The 23,670-nt window shown below is 38.1% G+C and overlaps 1 protein-coding gene across 2 annotated transcripts in view; it reads left to right on the forward strand.

Moving 5' to 3' along the window:
- PLD5 (phospholipase D family member 5) overlaps positions 1–23,670 on the forward strand; it is a gene marked incomplete at both ends in the record, with an annotated part of 187,182 nt that overhangs the window by 104,980 nt on the left and 58,532 nt on the right. For both annotated transcript variants that reach the window (XM_082306453.1, XM_082306454.1), the window contains 2 exons: positions 11,503–11,671; positions 19,588–19,702. In XM_082306453.1, the coding sequence (XP_082162579.1) occupies positions 11,503–11,671; positions 19,588–19,702 (284 nt within the window). The remainder of the gene's footprint in view (positions 1–11,502; positions 11,672–19,587; positions 19,703–23,670) is intronic.

Raw genomic sequence — 23,670 nt, forward strand, 5'->3', positions numbered from 1 at the left:
AGTCCGTCCCTGAATGTTGTATACTGTGAGTGGAGATTTTCAGAGGCCCATGCTGCTGCTTCCTAATGCAGTAATTCGTAGGACTTTACCAAAGATGGATCCCACTGTGTTTGTCCCTACTGTTAGAGTAACGAGGAGTCCCACCAATGAAGAGCTTTCAGTCTACCTAGACAAATGAGGAATGGTGGAGGAACAGGACAGAATGCACAGGACTGTGTCTTGCAGATTTAATAACAATGCTATGGTTTCTGCCAATGAAGTCATTTGGAAGAGATTAATGAGTAGAAGACTAACCAGAAGGAGCAAAACAAAAAAGGTCATCTAGGATGTAATACACAGAAGAGGCAGGCAAGGGGAGGAGGAGCCAGGGGAATGGAAGTGTTCAAATTAGAGAATAACTAGAGTAAAAGATGGTGGGGGGAAAAAAAAAAAAAGATGGCACATGGTTGGAGCAAGCTGTTCTGATGCAGAGAATGCCCAGGAAAAGGTACAGAAGGCAGCCTATTGTCTTTAGAAAGCCTAATGATCCCCTCAAAAGGACTATGCTGACTCCACACTCTGGCTTCTTCCTAGCATTTCTTTTCTCAAGAGCAAGGAGAAAGAAAATCTCCCAAGAATGAACAGTTCATTCAAAATGATGCATTTTGAGCACCTAACAGTGAAGTTTAATTTTCATTGTACGAGCGTTATCACAATGAAAGATAACTGTGAGAGAAATTCTCTTTGTTCCCTGTCACAAAGTGCTCCACAATTAGTTGGAATGAACATCTGGAAAAAAAGTGAGGGAGGGAAATGATGAGAAATAAGGGAAAGAAAGAATGAAGTTGTGGTAGTCATAGAGAAGCTTTGATGAGAGAAATTTGTTATGCTACCTGAAGTTTGGCAGAGCAGATGTGAGCTCTTGGAGTGCTGTTATGACCCCAAATAAATTTCAGCCATATGCAAACGTTGATATGGCATCCTTCTTAATCGGTGGATTTTTTGAATAAGATCACAATGCCAGCTGTTTTCACTCCATTGTCTTTAAACACTATTGTGAAATTACAATCTAGGAGGAGGTTATTCTGGCACGCGATAATGTGCTGAAAAGTTTTGTAGCGTGTTTTAGACACGATGACAGAGGCATGTCACAGCTAAATTTTAGAGCTTCTTGTCATGGCTCATCATACCTTAACAGTAGCCTAACGGAAGTGCCTTAAAGAAAGCCCAAATATATACAAGTAACAGATGGCAATTTCTGTTCTTAGTCTGTGTCCGTTAAATAGATTTCACACATATCTCCAAGGCTTATATCTGTTGTGCATAGAGACACGAGCAGAACACTGCAATGTTTGACCTCTGTATTCTTGTGCCTTCTTGTATGTGAAATTCAGCTACAGTGTACTCTGAAATGAATGATGATTAGTGTCTAGAGATACTGTTGCTTTCTTTGACATAAAAGTGCCTCAGTGTTTCATTTGAGAACTTTTGAGTATTTTAAACAAGTGATTATTCAGTGAAATATGATTTACTTGAACCTTAAGAAATTTGTTTCTGATCAAAATATAGGAATTATCCCATTAAAAAGGGGTGCAAATCAAAGTTCTGACAGGAAGCAAAAAATTGCAAGAATCTAGAAATGTGGAGTATGATGCCTTTTCTATTGATTAGGAATTTTGAAATGTCAGCTCCCATCAGAACGTGGGGAGAGTCAGATGACTGCTGTGCCGATTTGGTTCAAATAGTGTCTTTTTGACATCTCTAGTGGCCTTATCAAACAATCCAGGCACATTTTTGCATTACGTTGAATAGTAAATGTATTTATCTGCATGCTGAACTTTTAGGTTAGTATGAAAGTTGTGGTACGTTTCAGTTCTGATTACTATTTAAACAACGTAGGGGGACTTCAAGAGCTGCCGACCCAGACTGGATTTTTATATTGATGATCTGGTGCTCATCAGCTCTTGCAAGATTTCACCTGAAGTGAAATGATTAAATAAGACGCTTGAATGTTCCCTAAAATGAAACTTCGTTCTGTCTCTTGGAAACTCAGATGTAGGTGTCACCATTGCAGCCCTTTCCTCTAGTAAATAATTCTTTCCTCATGGAATAAGGGACGAATTGTCATGGATGAAGATGGGAAAGCTGGGACCATAAAACATAGGATTTTCATTGGGATAGTGTATTGGTTTTCTGGTCAAACCAGCCTTAATTAAGTCCATGGTTAATCTACCGTTAATTTCTGGTGTTAAGTTGGGTTCTTTTCTCTTCATGGGCCAAATTCATACACAAAATTGAAATTAGGGGTAGCACAAGACCTCTATCATACAGATTTTAATTTTATTATGTTTTTACACTTGCCTTTATTAAATGTAGGTATGGTAATTTCTGGTTTGATAGCTTGGCTGCTCAGCTTGATACTGTATTTTTCCTTAGCTGATGTTGATAAACTTCTTGTCCCAATCAGAAACCATGAGATATTTATAATTATTCCTAGAATTATTCCATAAAACACATATCTGTTCTGATATACTAGGTTTTTATCTGTTCGGTCTGTATGTATATAAATGGTTGCAGAAGGTATAAAAGGAGAAATTATTCCGAGAAATTAGAAATTGTGACTATACTGAGCTTTATCATAGGATGGTGAAGCAGAAAGTTACAGTAAAATGTTTTCATTTTGTTTACGCTCAATGTTTACATTTAATTTTGGAAGAATTAGGTTTGTGTGTTCAGGACCTGTGAAATATCTTCTCTGCTGAATTGCTGAGAAATGCCGGATTGAAGTCTAGAGGACCAAACCACATCCTATCTGTTCAATAAATTAACAGTCAGTTAAAGTCAATTCGGTAAATTAAAGATTTCTTTGGTCCACTACATTCTTATGACGTTAATTTTACCTGGTAGAGAGAGATTTCAGTGTCTCAGCTGATAATACCTGTTAGCGATTGCTACTTCTGAGCTTTATTTTACTTACTTATGACTGGACTTTAATAATCAGTTATATTTGTTTTTGAAAGAATTTAAAAATATCTAAGTATTTTTCAACAGGTGTCCTAATGTTGTGGTTCAGGCTTAATATAACAGAGCTAGAAACCTAAAGCAAAGCACCTGAAGCAAAACCACACATCATTTTTATTCTAGAAGGGTCTTTGCATATATTTTATCTGTCCCGTTCAACTACATTCTACATTTTCTTTTCTTCTTTTATGAGGGATTTGTTATTGAGTCTTAATGACGCTAAATAGTTTTATACAATGGAATCAACAACCTTCATTTCAGCATCCTATTTATGGAGCAAGGGGCAGTTAATAAGGATTATTTTGGTACGAGCCTGGATATGTAATAGTGAAGGGAAAAGATCAGTATTGTGCTGGACTAACCTGCATGATTCAAGAAAATGCCTAAGTCTGCATAAAGCATATGAGAAGTCCTAAGAAAATAAGTAAGACTACTTAAAGGCTCAGTGCTAAGTTGTACGTTATTTATATGGTTTTTTGAACTGAGGCAAATATCAGTCATGTCAGTACAAACAAATGAAGATCTTTAATGTTTGCTATTTATTCTTTCTTGTGTTTTTTCTTTCCTCCCCATGTCTGTTCTCCTTTTTCCTTTTTTGATACTTTATATGACTGCTATCTTAGTTCCAGTATTAAAATGGTCGTGGCAGGCCAGATTGAATTTCTGACTAAGGTTTAGACTTGCGTTGGCACAGGGGAAATACTGTCCCCAGTAGGTTGAAGTGACATTGTGAAACATCTCATCAATTCTTTCCCTCCTTTGGATGCAGTTTTGCCTTTGAGAACTGACAGTTGCATCTGAAATACAACTGTGTAAATTTCATTTTATCACCTAAAATATACTTAGTTAGAAATCATTCACAGGTTTAAACCTTAGATGACTTGTCTTTTTGTATAGTGGGTCCTTCCTTTGAAACTTACATGTCTGTGATATCTTACAACACCAGTATTGCGTTGCTCATCACTTGAGGGAAGTTGAAACAGTAGGATTTTATTGTTGGTACGTTCTTTCTGAAGATGATGGTATGAGAGGGAAGGAGTCATCTTTTTCTTACATAACAATCTGTAGGGCAGTCCAAAGAGAAGAGGTGATCCTGGAGTGCTTCTTGTTATTTATTCTATAGGCCCAGAGAATGGAGTCTAATCTTCAGCTGGTAAAAAACAATATTGTTCCCCTGACATAACTGCTGGCTGAAATTCTTATTTTTTATATTGTACCAACCAAGAATCTGGCACGTAAAAATCTGCCAAGCTTAACGGGTGCATTGTGCATGTCTGCACACTATATTTGGCTTGTAGACATTGTGATGAGTAGGCACAAAAACAATTACGTGGGAATAGCAATAACAAAGTGATCTCCAAGTTGATTATGGAAAATAGAAAAAGGCCGAAGTGGTGAGGAGTTACAATACGTGTTGGCATGTAGCTAGCATACTTCAATCGCTTCTGTGGACCGATAAGAAAAATTGAAAGGAGAGTAAGTGCAAAGAAGGGGCAGCCATAGAAGGGGAAAGCTGAAAGGCAACTTCTAATTTTAGGCATTAGCTGAAGTGCTTAAGGCTGGAGTTCAGTGAACACTCGAAGTTGGCAGGGCTGTTTATTCAAACTCTTGTGCCACAGCCACCTCCTGCAGCTGCATGTTAAATAGGATCAGGCCACTCACTTGGCTGAAGGGGCCTGTGTCTTCTAAGTTCAGTCACAGATGGTATTCACAGAATTTAGGCCGCTGGTTAGGAGATCTGTCAAACTGTTTGCAGTAGGTGCAGGACAGCTTAACCAGCTCTAGCTACATGTTACTTAGCAAATTATCTGCATATCTTGCATTTATAATGTAAAATGCTGTGGCCCTTTCTTGTGTCAGGGTGACCTGGTGACATCCACAGTGGCCCAGGTGAGCAGTGTGACTGAGGAGTCACTGACTGACTGCTGGGATGAAGAGCAGAAGCCCACGACCGGTGTGTACCTCCTTGGCTTGAGGCAGCACGGCTAGAAGGAACGCTGCTTTGCTGTACCCTGTAGCCATAGCTCTATTTCATTATATGCTTCAACACAACAGTCTAGTAGTGCCATTTACATGCACACCATCAACCCTATTAAACCACTCCCCTTTTATCCTACTAGGTTGCAATTCAGATGTCCAGGGACAGGGAAGTTAGCAAATCTGCTTTAGACCATCTAGTTGGACTTCCTATACAATAGGTTTTTACCTTTTTACCCTCATATCTCATGGCTGGTTACCAGATTCTGAATATAAAGACAATCAAGAGATGAAGAATCTTCCCTCAAAGAAGAGACTGGCACTATGTGTCTCTAAAATTCCAGCACAGTTTGATTTCTTAAAATAGTAAGTGTTAATATGCTCATTGCAGTGTTTTAACATTGAGTGCATGGAATCATATTGAAAATACATATTTGCCAGGGAGGCACTGAGAGCAGCTTTTCAGTTTAAACATCACACTAGTCTGCTCTATCACATACTCAGAAATGCTCAGATAAAGCTCTGTAGCTGGAGCCCAATGCCGCATATATTTAATACCATAAATCTGAACTTACCTGCATTTGCTTCAGATCTAATTCAAAGCATAGACTTAAACCAAGCATTCAGCATCCCAAGATTTTGTCTCTGGAGAGCAAAGTCTTCATGACTAAAGTTCAAAAAGCAGACAAGTAAATGTCAGCAAAGAGCTTTTGTAAGGTGCATATACTTGGGCACGTGCACGTGTACAAATGCACGTACACATGCCTCACCAGTTGAGACTGTCAGTGTTAGAGGACTGTTACAGAGTTTGTGGTATTCTCAGAGAATATTAGAGAACGTTAATAATCTAGGTGCTTCTGAGTACTTAGTCCGAGTTCACAGTCCATTTCAAATTCAATCTTGTCTGCTCTCCATTTCACTTTTAACCAGTGTGTTCCGTCATGAATTTACTTTAATGAGTCAAACATATTTTATTTAAAATTGAAATCAACAGCATAAGCATGTGATAGCAGATTTTATGACTTCTCATTCTGGAAGAATTAGATTTAATTAATTAAATAGTAAATATTGCATATAATGCACAGTTAAATTTTTCTTTACTGGGTATACCATTTAGTTATTCAAATACACTGCATACCTTTAGGCTCTGGAGTCTGATCTCAAGAAGAATTGTAGCACTTGATCTTCCAAATCCTTACCACTGACTGTAAGGGGAATATCCAAATATATCGATAAGTTGTGCCATACTTCCTCTTTTTTTAGGACACTTCTCTGAACCCAGAAAAAAGAGTTTGTTCTGCATGTGTTTGAAATAGTAATTATACCCTGTCTAGAAGGATATTTCTTAATCCCTTTCAGAAACAAGAGCTGGAGCTGTGGTTCTGTTGAGGAGCTAAAGAGAAGATGGTCTTGGCCAGCATGACAGCTAATGAGTAGGTCTGAGGGAGAAGAGTGGTAGGAGTGATATGATGGAGAAGAAAGTGGAGGTCTTGAAGGTGACATGGTGAAAGCCTCAATTGAAAGCACTTGACTGAGAAAGGTGGTAGGTTTTGAATGGATATTAAGACTCTGGGTTTATAACAAAGGAGGAGCTGGAACTCTGAGGAGCTGTGGTCCCTCAGGGCAGGGGTTGGTGGTTCCAGGGCTTCTGGATTAAGAAAGAAAGAGCGGTCACAAGAGGGTATCTTTAACTAGGACCCTGGTGTAGGGGCAGGACTCGGGCACATTTCCCAGTTCTCTTTTTCTCCTCCCTTTTTGCCCCCCTTTTCCCCCTGATTTTTCCCCCCTTTCTTCCCTCTCCCTTGTCCAAAATATCGGAGCCTTATGACAAAAATAGCCTTTGCTCATCTTTCATTTCTTTATTGTCTCATACAAATCATTGCAGTTTTTTCTTATCATGGTTTTTCCCTTTAATGGTGAGTAAATTCAGATGTTGTAGAGACGCTCAAGTGCATATGACCTGGATTTTCTTTAGTGTATGACTTGGATTGGGACAAACTGGAGTGAATAATGTTCTACAGCTTATCATTTTAATATGGTGTGAAGTTTGAACTATCAAAAGAACTTTCCTTTTATACTTGTGTAATCATTACAGCTAAACATTTCAACAGGCAGAGCTATAAATTTTTGCCAGTAACCCCTAGTGTATTCAAGGGACAGACATATAGACTCTCCCTGTTTTCACTGCCCTAGCCTTCTTTCTACTCTTAATTAACCCAGATGCTAAATTAAGAGTATTTCTGTTTCCTTCAGAGGAAAAAAATCCTGACCAAAAAAATGACCAAAGAACTGTCAAAGATGAAGAAGAATCCATAGCCTGGGACAGAATTCACTTGAAATTACTAAATGCAAGTCATGTAGCTGAGGTCAGAAGAATCTTATTATTGAGGTCAAGGTCTATTCTTTGGTAGGCATTAAATACCATTATACTGCTTACCACATTTCTGTTAGCTTAGAGGAGCTTGAATCTTAGCTCTGACCCTTGTCTCTTTCTATAACTTCACAGAAATTGTGTAACATTACTTTCAGGTTTCTCAGTCTGTGCGAGGTAGGTTTCGGAATATTCAGCTATATAACTGAAGAGGCTAGCCTATGTTGGCATTAATCAGATGAAACAGAGCACCAGGAAACTGGAGAAGGGAAGGACATCTCATCCAACAGGTGTAATGTTATCTGCTAATGGTTTTGAGCATAGGAAAAGTCTGTTTTAATCACCATGTTACATTTGTTCTGTTTTGCTTTGTTAATATGCCATTTTTGCAGAATAAATTATGCCACCGGGTCTGATCTTCCTCAAGGTCTGTGAATGACCACCTCTCCTGAAAGTTTTGTTATACCATATTTTAAAAACCTCTTTGTGGGTCATATTGGAACAAAAATGAGAGCTAAATTTAGCTTTTATTGGTGGAATTGGGGCTTGCAGACTCTGCATGGAAGGTTTAACAAAATTCTTCTTGACTAAACACTGGAAATTTGCTATTGTGCCAGAGAAAAGGGGAAGATTATGAAGGCAAAATCACTTGGTTTAGAAACTTGTTTGCTGACTTGGTTTTTAGCTTCTGAGCTTGGTGTTGAGTTTTTGAGTGGATAGGGGAATATATAGCGGGGTGTGTGCGGCAGAATTAGTTCATTATTAAAGGGAAGTCTAAACTCCTGAAAACCACATTTTAACTAATGCTCTAGCTAGATGAAATGTCTTTGTCTGCTAAAGAACACGAAGTACTTACTATTTGGTTAAACAAAAGACTAGGAAATATATTAACCAATAATACCTGTTCTGAATAACAGTTTCACTAACTGGAATGCATTTGGCTTCTATTACATATTCAAACCCAAATTATAAAGTGGCAGGACCTGCGTAGTCACATCCCTTATTTAGTGCTAGTGCTGTAGCCTGGTGAATGGTCTGCAGGTTGAAAAGCTGGGAGCTGATCTCCTACTGAAGAGCAATTTCAGCCCAACAGTCAGGACAAACTTCCTTACCAAGAGGCACTTTGTCCCTGACAAGGGCCCTTTTAAGAGGAAGATTCATTTCTTTTTGCCCAGCAAATTTGCCTTGCTACTTTCTTTGAATAAGTAAATGGTTTTAACCTGAGGAACAGGAGGAAGAGCCCAACTTTTTTTGCATAGCTTGATGGTATCTCTACCCAAATGTATCTATAGAGCAATGACCCACATCTGCAGCTCTTCCTGCATTATACTTTAAGGTATAGCTTCCAGTGACTTCTGGAATATGGGTTTACAATATATAGATATAGCATTTTCCCCTACTTTGGACCTAAATAACATGAAGTCAGCGCATCAGAAATAAGCATGTATGTGTTTGCCTGGATCAGGGCCCTAATCTCAAATATAACATGCTAAGCTTCTTGGACTTGGAGATATTGGAGCTATCCAAAACCTGACTGGACAATGTCCTGAGCAACCTGCTGTCATTGACCCTGCTTTGACAAGGGAGGTTGAGCTACATGATCTCCAGATCATGTCAGCCCTTCTGTGACTCTGAGACAGCGTTACCTTCTTGGCAGCTTTCAAGTTGCCAAAGACAGAGATAGGAAGAATGGAAGTTAAGCTAATGCTTTCCAGTGAGAGAGCAGTTCAGTACAGCCCATGGGAAACACCACTACCAGCCACTGGAAGTGACCGTGACAGATTCAATCCTATCAGTTATTTTGTGGTCTCCTGTACATTCATTTGCATAGGTTCAACCAGAAAACACTGTGTATGTCTGGCAATATTCTAATGTTGAGAAATTTTGGTCACATCTTGTGTTAAGGGAGTGATATGCACTTTTAAATTCTAGCTAAATCAGAACCACATTTGGTAGATTACTTTTTGAATAATCTTTTGATATGAAGAATGTCTTTGGAGAATATTCAAAATAACTCTTTCCTGTATCTACATGTGATTGGGTAGGGGATGAAGGAGGCCAGAAAGACATGGATTCATTTCTGATCTTTGCTACTGGATTGTTGCAGGGCAGGGGAGGGTTATGTCCTTGTAGAGATCACTTTATCTTCTCTGCTTCAATTTCTTGCTCTTTGAAGGTGGCCATCCTACAGCTCTCTATAAAACAGCTCTGGGAACATGGACATTGCTAAGAGCCCCAGTACGATGAGTAATGTTAAATATTGAAAAAGAATTAACCAGGCTTTCGAGGGATCTAACAAAAGTTTTATTAAGTTCTGTAACAGGGTTAGATGCAGCAGAAATAAGGCTAAAACCTTGAGTGGTAGAGTAAAATAGTTTCTTCTTAAAAGTACGGCATTGCTAATAGACTAATAAGGGTAGACTAATAGACCAATAGACTAAATTTTTAGGGTAGTAGTTATTTTGAAAAGTTTGTAAATATAATAGGTAGAATGTTTTAGAATAAAGTATACTTTGAAGACATTAAAAAAATCAAGTTGCATTTTTAACCTTTTACAATCAATTTACTGGTGTTGCAGCACTGTTGCTGTAATGCAGTTAAGTTTAATGTTGATCAATAGAATAGTATGTTCAAAGTATGTTGTGCAGAACATCATCAGTAATTGTAGCTTAGTGATATGTATGTTGTTCGACAGATTTTAGGGAATAAGAGAACATACTTGAATGTTTAATGAAAGGAGGAGCTGTGCCTGTTCTGGTTTTGAGGGGGATTTTCGTCAGGCCAGGAGGGTAAGAATGTGATAATTACCACAGGTTTACTTTATCATAATTCTCACTGGGTTTTCTTTACACTGTTAAAGAGCACTGATCTTCAGTCTTTTAATGGGTTAACTTCACAAACATGCTTGATAATCTGAAATAGCTGTAAAAGTTTCCATGTGACCCTGTAGGATGAACTGAATTAATAGAAGATACTGAACTAATCCGTTTTTCTGTCAAAAAGCGTACAATTCTTGTTTACACTAGAGGTTTGTATTAATGGTTTACTTAAAAAAAGTTTATAAATTTGTATTGCTGGACTTGATAATTAATGCTATTAATAAGTACAGAAATGGTCTGGAAATAAAGTACTTGGATACAATGAAAAGGAGTATTGTCCATGTCCCTACTACAGCTTTCCTAAATCTGGTTTGTATGATTCACAGTAAAAGTGTCAGATGTTGGAAGCACTTATAGAAGCGCCACTTGGATAAGTTGAAAATGTCATCTCTTTGCCTAAAGACAGAATTGGGAAACTTGTTTGACTTGCATTTATTTTTAAGATTCCTCTAATGAGTGCAGGGAGGAGTTTTACCTGCTGCAATTTAAGGAAATCTAGCAGTGAGGCAGTGTGCTGAATGAAACACATCATTTCCCTGAAGCAGAGGGGCATGTTTTGAACTGTCAGTTTGCTACAATGTTTGTTTAGCTTTTTGGATCCATGTGAATGTATGTAATGTAGTTTGCAAGCATTTGGAATAATATAGACAATAAGATCAAAGAGCTTTCCAAAAAGAACAGGAAATTAAAAGGGCATAATTCTTCTTTTCTTAACCACTTGATCACAATTAGAGCCTTACGCAGGTGAACAAAAGCAGAAAAATTAAGTAGCTTAGAGCAGTTGGAAAGGGACAATTTATATATAGAGACTGCAATGTAATAAAACGTCAGCTGTAAAAGCAGACCTAAGAGGATGCCAAGGAGTATGCATCTTGCCACATTGCATAGAGAGAAGAAATTAAATGCAAAGATGAGAGTGGCAAAGCAAGAAAAGATCGTTTCATTCTTCCCATCCTCACCTTAAGGACTGATTCCCACTTACTGTGTTATAAAAAGTAAGCTTTTCCATGTTTAAGCTAATTTTGCAGAGCTTCAAAAGCTTATTTGGTTTTGCTGCATTAACAGTAGGTCATTTCCGCATTTTGTTGTTTTGGGAAGTGCGGAGCATGACAGTCAGCAACTTCAGAGTGAGTTGCAGGGTGGCACGCTGCTGAGAGCCTCTGGGAGCAGATGTTGAACCACAGGCCCCAAACCTAACATTCTTTACAATTTGGAGCTTTTTAATAAAGAAAAGTGCTTTTGTTAAGTGGTTATTTTTTCCTTATCTATTCTCAGGGTTGCTCTTGTGGAAAATATTCCTGAAGGGATCAACTATTCAGACAGTGCACCATCCCATTTGTCTCTTTTCCAAGGCTGGATGAATTTGCTTAATATGGCTGAAAAGTCTGTTGACATAGTATCTTCCCAGTGGGACCTCAATCACAGTCATCCATCAGCATGCCAGGTATGTTCTAGCCTAACAGAAGGGTGGGACTTTAACACTCTGTTCTTGTTGTTTCACTATTAATTTTTTAGAACTACAGCACTTCCCTGCAGCAGACCTATTTGTCTGGGTAGTCTAAAAAACCATTTTCTTATGGGGATTTTTCTGCCAATACAATAGTTCTCTGAGAGTGGTGGCACGCTTGGACTAGATAGCACATCCAACACATATTCATATCACTTCCATCTTAGGAAAGGATGTCACTGAGAAACCTACAAAACCGTACCTTTATCAACACATCCATAATTTGGGAATATCCATAAATCTATACGCTTATGTTCTATTTGGTGCAACTGATCAAGTAAAAGAGCAAGCATGTGGATTAATTCTGCAGCCAAATAGATGGTTAGAATTACACTTATAAAGAACAACGTAGTACCAGATGATTTCTCATGCCTTTTCAAAATGAATCTTGGGAGGGAGCAGCGTTCAATACTTCTGCAATTAAAAGCAATAGGAAAAATCATAAATCATAGTGAATCAGACAGACATGCATTACAATGATGCTGTGCCAACACTTTATTCTTGAGAGCAATCCTCTTAGAAATATGGTGGGGGCAGGTTTCCACTTAGTATCACTTGTGAAACTAAGATATCAAGGAACTGATAGGCTGAGAGTATCTCTTCTTTTCCACCAAATGGATTCTTTGCTGAAAGAAACCACTCAGCTGACATGAAATGGGGTTAAAATGACAGCCAGGTAACTGTAAGGAATCAACTCTGTTATACTATGTCATAAACTCTTCACTTTCCTCTCTAGTTCTGTTGATGCTATGCAGTAAAAAAAAATGCCTTTTGGTAGATGATAGACAAAGACTGGTATTCCAAGCAACTAAAGATAGTACTGCAAATAGCCTGTGTTTTCAAGTCATGAACTGGATTCTACTACTTTTGAAAGAGGCTGTAGCCTAGTTGAATGGCATACATTAACTTTTCTTCAGAATAAATCTGCTGCGTGTCCATTTAAAAGAGTGAAAATCTGAGGTGAGCAGCCAAATGGAAAATGTAGTGCAAACCCTTCCTTTTAGAATGCTTATAAATATTGGAATATGGTTTGTGAATAAATTTATCGAGTATCAAAATATTGAGATTTTTCACAATGTAATTATGCAGCTAAGCTTTATTTACATTTCTTGCCTAAGAAACTTCAAACCCATATACTGTCATTCAAGCAGATGAATTCAAAGAGATAGTGCCTTAGATGTTTTTAGGATGTGCATGAATTGGTATGTGCATGAATCTTTTAAAAATGTTTTGTCTGAAAAAAATTCAACATGTTATTTGCTTCAAAACCAGCAGAGCCTAACAAATCCCAAACAGAGGACAAAAATAGCAAACTGGAAATTGGGATTTCAGTAGTTAAGCATGAAATCCATTCACTGTTCCACATTCTCATGCAAAGTAAAAACTGTAAGACATTGCTGAATGTCAGAGCAGGGAAAGGACGAAGAGACATGTAAGAAGTGGATTTGCTCTTTCAATCCTCAAATGCACTGTTAAAGCCAGAAAAATGAAATGTTTTTCATAATATTCTATTCTAGTTATCTATTTCTGCCTGCTAGTAGTCTTACAAAAGTGAGTAATTACTTGTGTTTAAAGGCAATTAATATTCCAGTCATTTCCTCATTTGTACAGCAGTGTGGGCTGAACAGCTGATAGATCTTTCTGTCAAGCTTGTCTATTCATCCTAAAACACTATACTGTTATTGGCCAGTCTTAATTGCCAAGGAAATTGCCAAGAGGCAGCGTTTCTTAGCAAATCGCTGCCCCAGAGAATGTACACAAAGCTTAGTGTGTGAAAGGGAGGGGAGAAAACTGGTATCGTTACCTCTGCTTTCTCCACTTGCAACATGAAAGTGAAATTTCAGAGGAGCTTCAATAATTGTAATCTAGTAATTTTCTGAAGTATAAGCCTAATGTCCTCAAGTCTTTACAATTTGAGTTCAGGGATATTTGCCCCAAAGTAGCAGAAACATTATGAAAGGTGAGGGGATGAGATGCAAAACTTCCAGGTAGTATGGTGCTTAGTGAGTAAGTTCTGGTTGTTCCTTGAATGATTCTTGTTTTATCAGAAACTAAGGACATAACCATTTTCCATATGGATCCACATCCTGCTCTACAACTAGCTATTTCCATTTTATGAATATTCAAGGCATATTGCAAGGCAAGGTTCTCTACAAGAGCACTTCAACAGATGTGGATTTTTGAAGGAGAAAAGCTGAGTAGGCTAGATTGCTTTTTCTTAATTAGTTACAAGGTTTAGCTCCGTTCTCTGTATACGTGTTTATGCAGTTACACACGCACATGCATGTACATATATATACACACACACGTATGTCCAATATACGTATTGAAGAAAAATACAGCAGGAAATTCTGCAATTTTATATGCACACATACATATATATGCCCAATATATATATCATCCATATGTATGCATATTGTCCATTTTATCCAAATGTATATTGGACATACATTTATATATGTACGCATGTACATATATAAAATTGCAGAATTTCCTGCTGTATTTTTCTTCACATTTGTTTGTGAGTATGTTACCTAGTGTCCTTGACAGTTGCCTGTCCATGTTTTGTCCATATATCTAAATAAACAGTCATTGCCGACAGAGCTGTCCAGGTCACAACTTCTGTGCTCAGCTGTCTGAGATCATGAGTCTTGTTAAATTGGAGTCTTCAAATGCAAACACATGATGCTACAATGTTGTGTGTGCTTCCACAGCTTAGGCAGGCAAGTAAACAAATATTTGCTTGGCACAATCCTGAGTAGGCTCTCTACACTTGCTTTTCTCATTCAGAAGAAAACCATGTGTTTTGGCAACTTAGTGACGTCATCTGTGTGCATTTTCAAGATCACAGGGTAGTTGTCATACAGCGGCTTTGAGATTTTTGCGGAATGTGAATGTGTGACTTCTCCTGTGGCAATACGATGTTTAGAGATATCAGAGGACAATGGAAACAGAACTTTTGAGTGTAGCGTATAGCTTTTAATTCATTTGCAGTGAAGGGAGAGGTGAAGGTAAGATCATGCCAATTTCACGATTTTCACAATTCATTTCCTCCGGCTCATCTCATGCTTAGAAACTTTAATTTAGAGTGACTTTTTATAGTTCCAGCAAGTCCTTCCTCACAAATTTCATTTTAAGTTTAACAAGTAAGAATTAACGCTGTCATGGTTTATTGGATTGCCACAGTTATGGCACAGAAATCGGCTACAATCAGCTATAGAGATTGCGGTGCATTTTCTTTTCTGTAAGTACATCTTTACACAAACATCCCTTCTCTTCAGCTGGTGGCATTTCCCCGATGCAGCTAGTACAGACTGAGGCACAGAAAAGAAATTTAAAAAAGAGAGTTTTTAAAGTGAAAGCATTTTTTTAACTCTGACTGAAATTCCAAAAATTCAACATTACCTCCCTTTTCATTAGCTATTTTGCTAGAAGAATTTGAGGAGAGAGAGCATTTGAGTTTCTCTCTTCTGCATTAAATGGCAGAAGTTACATTTAGGGTTTCTTGATTTATTTGCTTTATTGCTTTCTGCCAGCATGCTATGATTTTTAGTGGTGTTTTATAGATATACCTAAAGGCTTGATCATAGGACAACTTTTAAAAATATTAGTAGAATTATATAGAATAAATCCAGAAGAAAATTCTGGAAGTAACCAGTTTTATTTCTGGGGAAAGAAAAAGCTAAGCATTGTCTAAACTATAGGAATCTAAGTTACTGAAGAGCACAATAATTCTGTCTTAGAGTACTTCAATAAATACAGCATTTTTGTCTTCCTGTCTCCCCAGTTTTATTTTTAATGAGGAACGCATGCTGATAAAGACAATAGCAGGCAAGGGAAGTCAGCCAGGCTAGAATCAGTCTGCCTAGTGACTGCTAAGAAATTGCTCTGGGGGCAATTTCAGGGCCTTTTGGTAGTAATAACTACCAAAAGGTAGTGTTTTGGGGTTTTAGGTGTGGGGTTTTTTTGGTTGGTTTTTTTTTTTTGTTTGTTTGGTTTTGTTGTTGTTTTTTTTTTTTAAATTCACCAGGTGGCTGTGGCAGGTACAGCTGGGATTGATGTTTCAGATGTATGGTAGTTTAAAGCTACCATGAGAATGTCAGTTTGTTTATGTGATATATACTTTTTACATCCTATTCTGTCACTTTTCGTAGATTTTTTGAAACAGCCCCGTGAAAAGTGTAAGAGAATGTTTTATCAGGATAGGCAGATTTCTAGTGGTATTGCTTGTTAAAATGGAGATATGGTATAAGGTAGCACACTGCTGTTTCATAGCACTTGGCTGCTACTATTTCTTAGTCCTCACAAGCTGAGTATATAGAAATGATTCTGATCGCTGTCACGTAGTCACGCAGCAGCCTGGTATTGTCTCGCAAAGGGAATGTGGTCTGAATGACAGCATGAGGGTTTGTATTCAACAGAAGCATTTCAAACGTGCTGACAGCAGTGACAAAACTCTTCAGACCTTCTGTCCTGTCTTTTTTTCCTTTTCATAGAACAAAACAGTAAAATCGCAAGTAAACATGTCAGAAAATATAGAAACTGAGTTTCAGATTAATATTAATGGGGAAGAAGGCCAGGTTCTTTAACAATGAAGGAAGAATTTCTAGTACCCTACTTTACTATAGTACGCACAAATTTTTATAAACAAGTTGTGAATTTTTCATAGTTGTTTAGAGCGTCTAGACTAAGCCTTGGTGAGTGTATGAATGCCTCCTGAGGGATGATGCAGCGGGAGATGAGACGGAGGGAATTCTTTCCAGTTCTGGCACCGGGTGTTTTTTTTTGTATACCTGTATAAACACACATATTTGTGGTGAGTGCACTCCTATTCTTAACCATCACTACTTAAAGATGCTGTAAATGTTTTATCAATTTGAGGTTTCACCATAATTGGACAAAAAAGGGTATTATAAATGCACAGCTTGTGGTGTCCCTGATGGGAAAAGAGATGTATTTTCAGAGAAGATGTCTTCATTGGAATGCAGGGCTGCACTCCGAGTGATCTATTCACCCATAGGATGGGCCGTTCAGCTGGCAGCATGCCCTGTGAGAGACAGCCAGGTGGGCCATCAGGGGTGTGCTGTCTTGGTCACATCAGGGCATACTAAGATCAGGTAAAACTCAGGAAATGCCGCCATGTTCTTCTTTGTCCAAACTAAAATTAATACAGAAAGTCCAGGCTTGCTTATCAAAGCTTTTGTAAATCAGATGTAAATGTAATCTTGTGCAGGCAGAAGTGAAGTGGCAATAATGTCCAAACATAATTACCTTGGGGAAAAAAAATGTAAAGAACCATCCCCTGAAACAAATTATTTTATCGGCTTTAGATGTTAACTTTCTAAGCATTTCTTTAGTAGAACAGTTAATGCATTAATTCATATTGATAATGCAAATCACTTGCCATCAAATTTATGAATGTTTTTCTGTGTCTCTTTTTGCACGCTACAGCTTTCTACTATGCTTCTAATCACAATCAGTTTTTACAGATAACCCAAAGAAAAACAATGTGCCTGTTTGTCTTTCTACCTAGTAAATTAAATCAACACATAGAACCTTTCTGAATAGCAGTTTCTACATATTTTTTATATATATAATATATATGTTTAACTAATTTATGTCATGCAAGCCTTTTAGTCCTTAATTTTCCCTACTTGCTTTTTGCAGAGATAAAAGTAATGAAACTCAAAACTGGTGGTGTCTCCAGTTGGTGAACCCAGAAAAAGTGGGGCCAACAGCTGCCTGAGCTCTGGCATGTCAGGAGCTGGGCTGGGAACTCAGCAGACAACAGCGCAGTGATTGCGGGTCCTAGATTCGGCTGGAGTCTGGCAGTGCCAGCCTGCAAAAGTTGTGGGAGAGACCCTCTTGGGGGGACCAGGGCACCCAGGAATACTGCTCAGTGCCCCTCTGCTCCCCCAGGATCATGATGGAGCTGCTGCATAACTTTGTATGCAGCATCCATCCCCTCCACACTATTACCTCATTAATTCTTACCTCTGGTAACATCTGTTCCCCTTCTCCTTAAAAAACCCAATACAACCACTGATGTGAGAATTAAGGATCCTTTTAGCTTCATGATGAATGTGAGGGAAAGACAATCCTTGACCTGCACAGCAACTCAGTGAGGGCTTCTGGGTGTGTGTGTTAAATCATGGGTGTTGTTTCTTACATATGGGACCACCTAGTCACCTCAAGAAATGCTGAATCTCAGTATAAGAAGCATTTGGAGCTTCATGCAAAGCATGTTTTTGTTTTTCTGTTCTGTTAGCTATTGTGTAATGCTTTCATTATGGCACGATCTTGTTGACTACTAAGTTCCTGTGAGCCCTAGAATGAGCAGGGAGCTATGCTGTGGATTTGAGCAAGCAAGCAGGCATATATTACAAAAGTAAAACATAAACAGTAGTTCTGTGTTTCCACTGCAGCCTGTGGCTGCTCTGTAATTTTGAGAAAGCTATTTTTTAGGAGGGTGGGTATTCTTATTTTGACATATATATTCAAAACAAATGACTATTAAAAAATAGGTCTGTACTGTAGACAGAGTGAAGAGCTACTTTCTGTGACTGCTTAATGCTTAAGGCCCAGCAAGGCTCAAAGTGTCCGTCTGTGCAGGCAATTACAGGGCAAAGGGTGGCTCTCCACTGTTTGCTGCTTCTGGGTGTGATGTGGCAGGAGGGCTTCTGTCTGTGTTTTGATAGTCCGTGCTATGTCAGATTGCATCATCCCAAACTGCTTTTGCATCAGTTGTTTTTGTAGAAGAGAAAGATCCTTTAAAGATTTTTAGAGTAATAGTTTCACAGAGAATTATCTAACGTGGTTCTTTGGAAAGCTTTTTCTTCTACCTGTTTGTTTGAAAGTTGACATGACTGTTGCTTTTTTGTTTTAGCTTTCCCTTGGGGTCAGCATTATGTTGAATCTAAAGTGAGCTGTGTAGGTAGGGGAGGCACTTCATTAGCTGATTAAACCCAAAGTTTTTGTGTATTTGACTACTATTTTTAACTGGTGTCTGCTGTAGTAACCTGGAATGGCCATAAAGAAACAGGCTCTAACTGTGGTGGTAGTAACACAGCACAGTAGTGGTACACTGGATTCTTCACATCATGTAGTTAGATGCTTCTAACTAAGCATTTTTCTTTAAGTTAAAATATTGAATCTAAAAATTAAACATTTCCTATGCAATTGGAAGGTCTACTTTTTCTTTGTTTCTTGGATGTGGATAAATGTGGTGATGTAAAATTTTATTTATCATGTGAAACAAATATCTTGATTTCTGTTTTAACAAATATCTAGTGTTAGAAACAGGGCTTAAATAAATAGGGCTTAAATAACAGGGCTTAAAAAGTTATAACAGTGTGAAAAGGAATAGCATTATTGTTTTCCTTCCTGGTATAGCTCATGTAAAGATGAGCATGTGACCACTTGAAAATGTATTGTACTATGATTAGACCTACTTACAAAAGATTATTCAATACAGAATAAGTGTAATTAACTCTTTTCCTTGCACTTTTTATCCTGATTTAACAGAATGTAATTATTTAGAAGAAAGTTAATATAAAAATATGTTTATGCAGCATAAAAAAACCTGGACACTTCATTCTCTGCGTGTCACCTGTCATCAATAGTATTGCACAGTCTGGGAAAAGGAAGAGGCAAATTTGGCCTTCAAAACAGTATTTCTCCAAGAAAAAGTTGAGTTGCTAACCTTTAGCGTAGATTTAACCATATCTAGGAACATATTTACTCAGCAGTTGTGGAATATGTTTTTGTTTTAACATGCGTCTTTAATTTGTTGATATGCTGTTTGAACAATTCTGTGTCTTACATCTTCTGCTTTCCTTTAATGTTCTTCCCAGGGTCAGCGTCTTTTTGAAAAACTGCTTGAACTGGCATCCCGAAATATTGAGATAAAACTAGTGAGTGATATACTGCCCATGGAATCAAAGGTATTAAACGACTTGAAAACAAAGGGTAAGACCAAGGTCTTTTATGTTGTTATGCCATTGACTGCTACGTAATGTTCCTTTTACTTAAAATGCAGACTCACAATTGGTTTAGTACTGTTACGCTATAATCCTTCAGCTTTCTCTGGTTCATAGTTATCAAAAAGCTGAAACTGTGTTACTGTAGTTGAAGTAGATGCAGTTTGGAAGTGGTCAAAAAGGTGGTGCAGTGATTAGACAGATGTTTAAACTCATTATAGCCATGCGAATGGTAGGCAACGTAACCTGAGAGACTGCTGTCATACCTTGTGGGACAAGATAGTTTCCTCTTTTCAGCAATGGCAAAATAAATTATTGAAACAACATGTTTATGGTACTGATGATTCTGAAGCACTGGAAAATAGACCATCCGTCAGATTTAGCCAACTGACAAGGCTTTCTGTGCTACATGTATTTCTTAGGTGCCTGCTGTCCTAATCGTTGTTTTGAGGCTTAAAATCCCTACCCAAAGAGAGATTGCACACTGGCACTACATGACTAAACTTGCTTTATGTAAAACTGTGTGGCAAAATAGCAAAGACAGTTTAAGAAATGCTGGAAGAAATTAGAATCTCTTAGGAGTTCTAACAATCTCACACACACTTCTCATGAATAATGATATGCTAATTATCTCTATCATCTGATAAAAGTATGATTTTAAGAGTAGGATACATTTTTCAAAGGGCAAAAAGAACCTATATATTTTGATGGTGATCATTTTTGACACAGATTACTGTATGGATCGCACAGGGAATTCTAAAAAATTAATTAAGCAAAGCAGTTGCTATGTGTAGCGGCACCCTAACATAACATGTCTGTTTATGGTAAAGAATAAAGAACACCCTTTCCCAACAAAAATCAATCTTTATTTGTTTAAATTCCTTGTAGTCTCCCGACTGGGCAAGTAAAATAAAATTACTAATGGAAGTCCTGGTCCCTTAAAGAGATCATCTTTTGATCAAGACTGGCACGTTATTTAAATGTAATAACTAAAGAGACTTGTTTCATTTCACCACACTGCCCGTTCCAGGGCTTTGATTGTTTCTGTTCCGTAACCAAAAGTGATATTGATCCTTTGATAACCAGTGAGAATACATGAGCTTTGTCAGACATCTGTGAAGTAAGGAATTATCTCTTTCTGATGTGTTCAAAAAGAAATAGGTATTTTAATATCAATGTCAGTGAAACTGTCTTTGAAAACGTGGTTTCTTTTCCCTGTGATTGTAGTGTCCCAAGCTTCCAGTCAGAGGAGATGAGAAGTAGGGCCTGTACATTTATATTGATGTACCTGGCAACAGATATTTTATCTATCATTTATTGAGAATACCCAATATCAAATACTATCCTCTTTCAAAAGAAGATGAGCAAAAATTTTAGCTAGAAAAGGAAGTGATGTTTGTCATTAACACTTGCTTCAGTTTACGCGGGAATTAATCAGACCTGTGAGCTTTTTGAACAAACAAACAAACAGAACATAGGCCTTTACAATTTTACTAGCTTCAGTTTCCTTTATGCCTTGCTCAGATTTCTAAGACAAGACATTTTAGAGTATTCAAATGAAGTGATCAATATATTTGAGTGCTCTGAGCTACAAAGAATCGGAGAAAGTCACTTTTATATAGTAATTCTTGTGGGTTTTGCTGTCATCGTTTTTGAACTCTGTAATTGTAGATATCTTTGTGTACTGTTGGCCTTTTTCAAAGATCAATATTATAACTTCTTGATTTTCTCACTATGAATGGTTGTTTTCTCATTCCATGTTTTGGTTTGCTTGTTTCTATGAATTCTGATATTTTTGTTAGCACGTCTTGATTATGACATGGTGATTGCCAGCTCTGTTGCAAGTCTTTAACCTGCATTTAGGTTTGTTGTTCAATAATATTAATAACACAGTAAATGGGAAATGAATCTATATTAGCCTTTTTCATGTCTGCTGGAGTAAAAAATTACTGTTACCTACTACCACTGTCTTAGCTGAGGACAAACATATCATTAAGCTTTGCTGTGCTATCCTGGGAGATCTGTCTACTAAAATTATTGATCTCTCTGCTTCTGAGTGCCTCTTCTATGAGGCACTGGCAACCTGCATCCTCAGAAATCAGTCAGAATTGGTCCTTGAAAGGGAACTGTGCATCATCATTTGGACACGTATATTCATGAAAATAACCAATTTTTTTTTTTCCCCTGCAACTGGTCAGATTTCTCTTGGAAAGTATGCCATGCACCTGTTTTAATAGAAATGTTCCTCTTGTGGGAAAGCAAGCAGTAAATATCTCAATAGCTCAGCCAAGTTTTGAAGCTTCTCAAGATGGAGAAGCAGAATACATTTGGCTGAACAGACCCAAACTCCCACTTGCGGTGTCTGTCTGAATTAGAGGAGCGTCCAAGCACTACTTTCTGGTTCACCAGCTAATAAACTGAGCTGATTGTTCCTACATAGCAAATATGCTTGGAGCCTAAGCCATGGGCAGTAGCATGGAGAGAAAGCACATGCATAGCCTGTGGGGCTCTGGGAGTTTCACGCGTTCCTGAGCCTGCCTTCACCTTGCTAGGTAAGCATAGGCTAACCTCTTCTTTCCAAGGCAGATTGTATGCAAGAGCAGACTGTCTCCAGGTAGTGGGCTGTCCTACTAAACGTGAGAGACAGTTGCTATTGCACAGAGAAGGTGGCAGAGCCTTGCCTTTCTTTTCAGCAGACTGGGTGATCAGAACCCCTGAGCTGTGCCCACAGGCTGTGCAGGCTGGTTCCTGGGGTCAGCATGAGGGATAATTTGTGTGTCAGCCCCAGGATTTACCTGTTGATGTACTGCCTGGGAACCTTTAAGGATGCTGCAGTTCTTCAGCTGATGGTTATCTACCTCATGCTGCATCTTCAGGTAGTGTGCCCTTTCTCACTTAAGTAGCCCAGGAAAAAGTCTTAGTCTTGACAGAGTGGCATGGTATATGTAGTTGCTTGAAGAACTGTACTTGGTCATCCATATTGCCTCATGCAGTGGGTTTTTTTTTCGTACTAGGAACCATGATATGTTACAGCACTGCTGCATTTCAGCACAGGTGTTGAGAATACTTCTGCCAGCCAGATTATTCTAGCACATCTTTCATTTTTCTAGACAGGCATGCATGGAGCCCCCTTGCCTCTTCTCCCCATTTCTGAAGTACAGTAGAAAGCAGCTTTGATAGACCTTTTCCAACCCAGGGGTGCATCCTAGAGTCCTCCCTAGACATCCTTCCTCTCCAGCAGCCATCCCTACTGGTTAACAAAGGAAAAAGTTGAAATCTGACTTCAGATTTGAGCTGATGGGGTAAGATAAAGCATAACTTATGTGGATGGGAGAGCAGAACTGAACTGGTGTAGAGTAAAATAAAATTAGTAATTTACAGTTGGAATGTTGGTACAGATATCTGAGCTGGCTGTGAACCCTGCAGGTTTGTTGCCACTGTTAAGCCTTTTTTTGTCATGTCTTTGCTATCCTGACTCTCTTGAGCTAGCTGTAAAACAGAGTAGCTTGATTACAGAAGCAGTCTAGCAGCTGCAGCTTGAAACATGGATTTACTGTGCTACATAACACACCTAGAGCTGTGGTGACAGGAGCCTCTGAGTGCTAAGATAATGTACATTTGCTAATAATTGCTGTACTGTGGGAGTGTTATTTAGTTGCAAAATTAAGCATGCGGAAATGAGGAAATGCTAGTCCCAGAACATATATTTATGATAGACTTTAATTACATTATCAGATTCTATATTTTGCATAGAATACCTGGCTGGTATTTGCTGTAATCTTACCACATTAATCAGAAGTTTTTCCCTTGTATTGAATGAGAATACGTCAAACATTTAATGCCTAAGGTAGAGGATGCTCATTCAGGGATATTATTTTTGCTCGTAATGGCTAGAATCTTTTTTTATCTTCATATTTAATTTATATCTCCAGGCTTTCTTTATTGCACATCTGCCAG

Source organism: Platalea leucorodia, assembly GCF_965183815.1.
Source record: "Platalea leucorodia genome assembly, chromosome: 3".
Lineage (NCBI taxonomy): Eukaryota > Metazoa > Chordata > Aves > Pelecaniformes > Threskiornithidae > Platalea > Platalea leucorodia.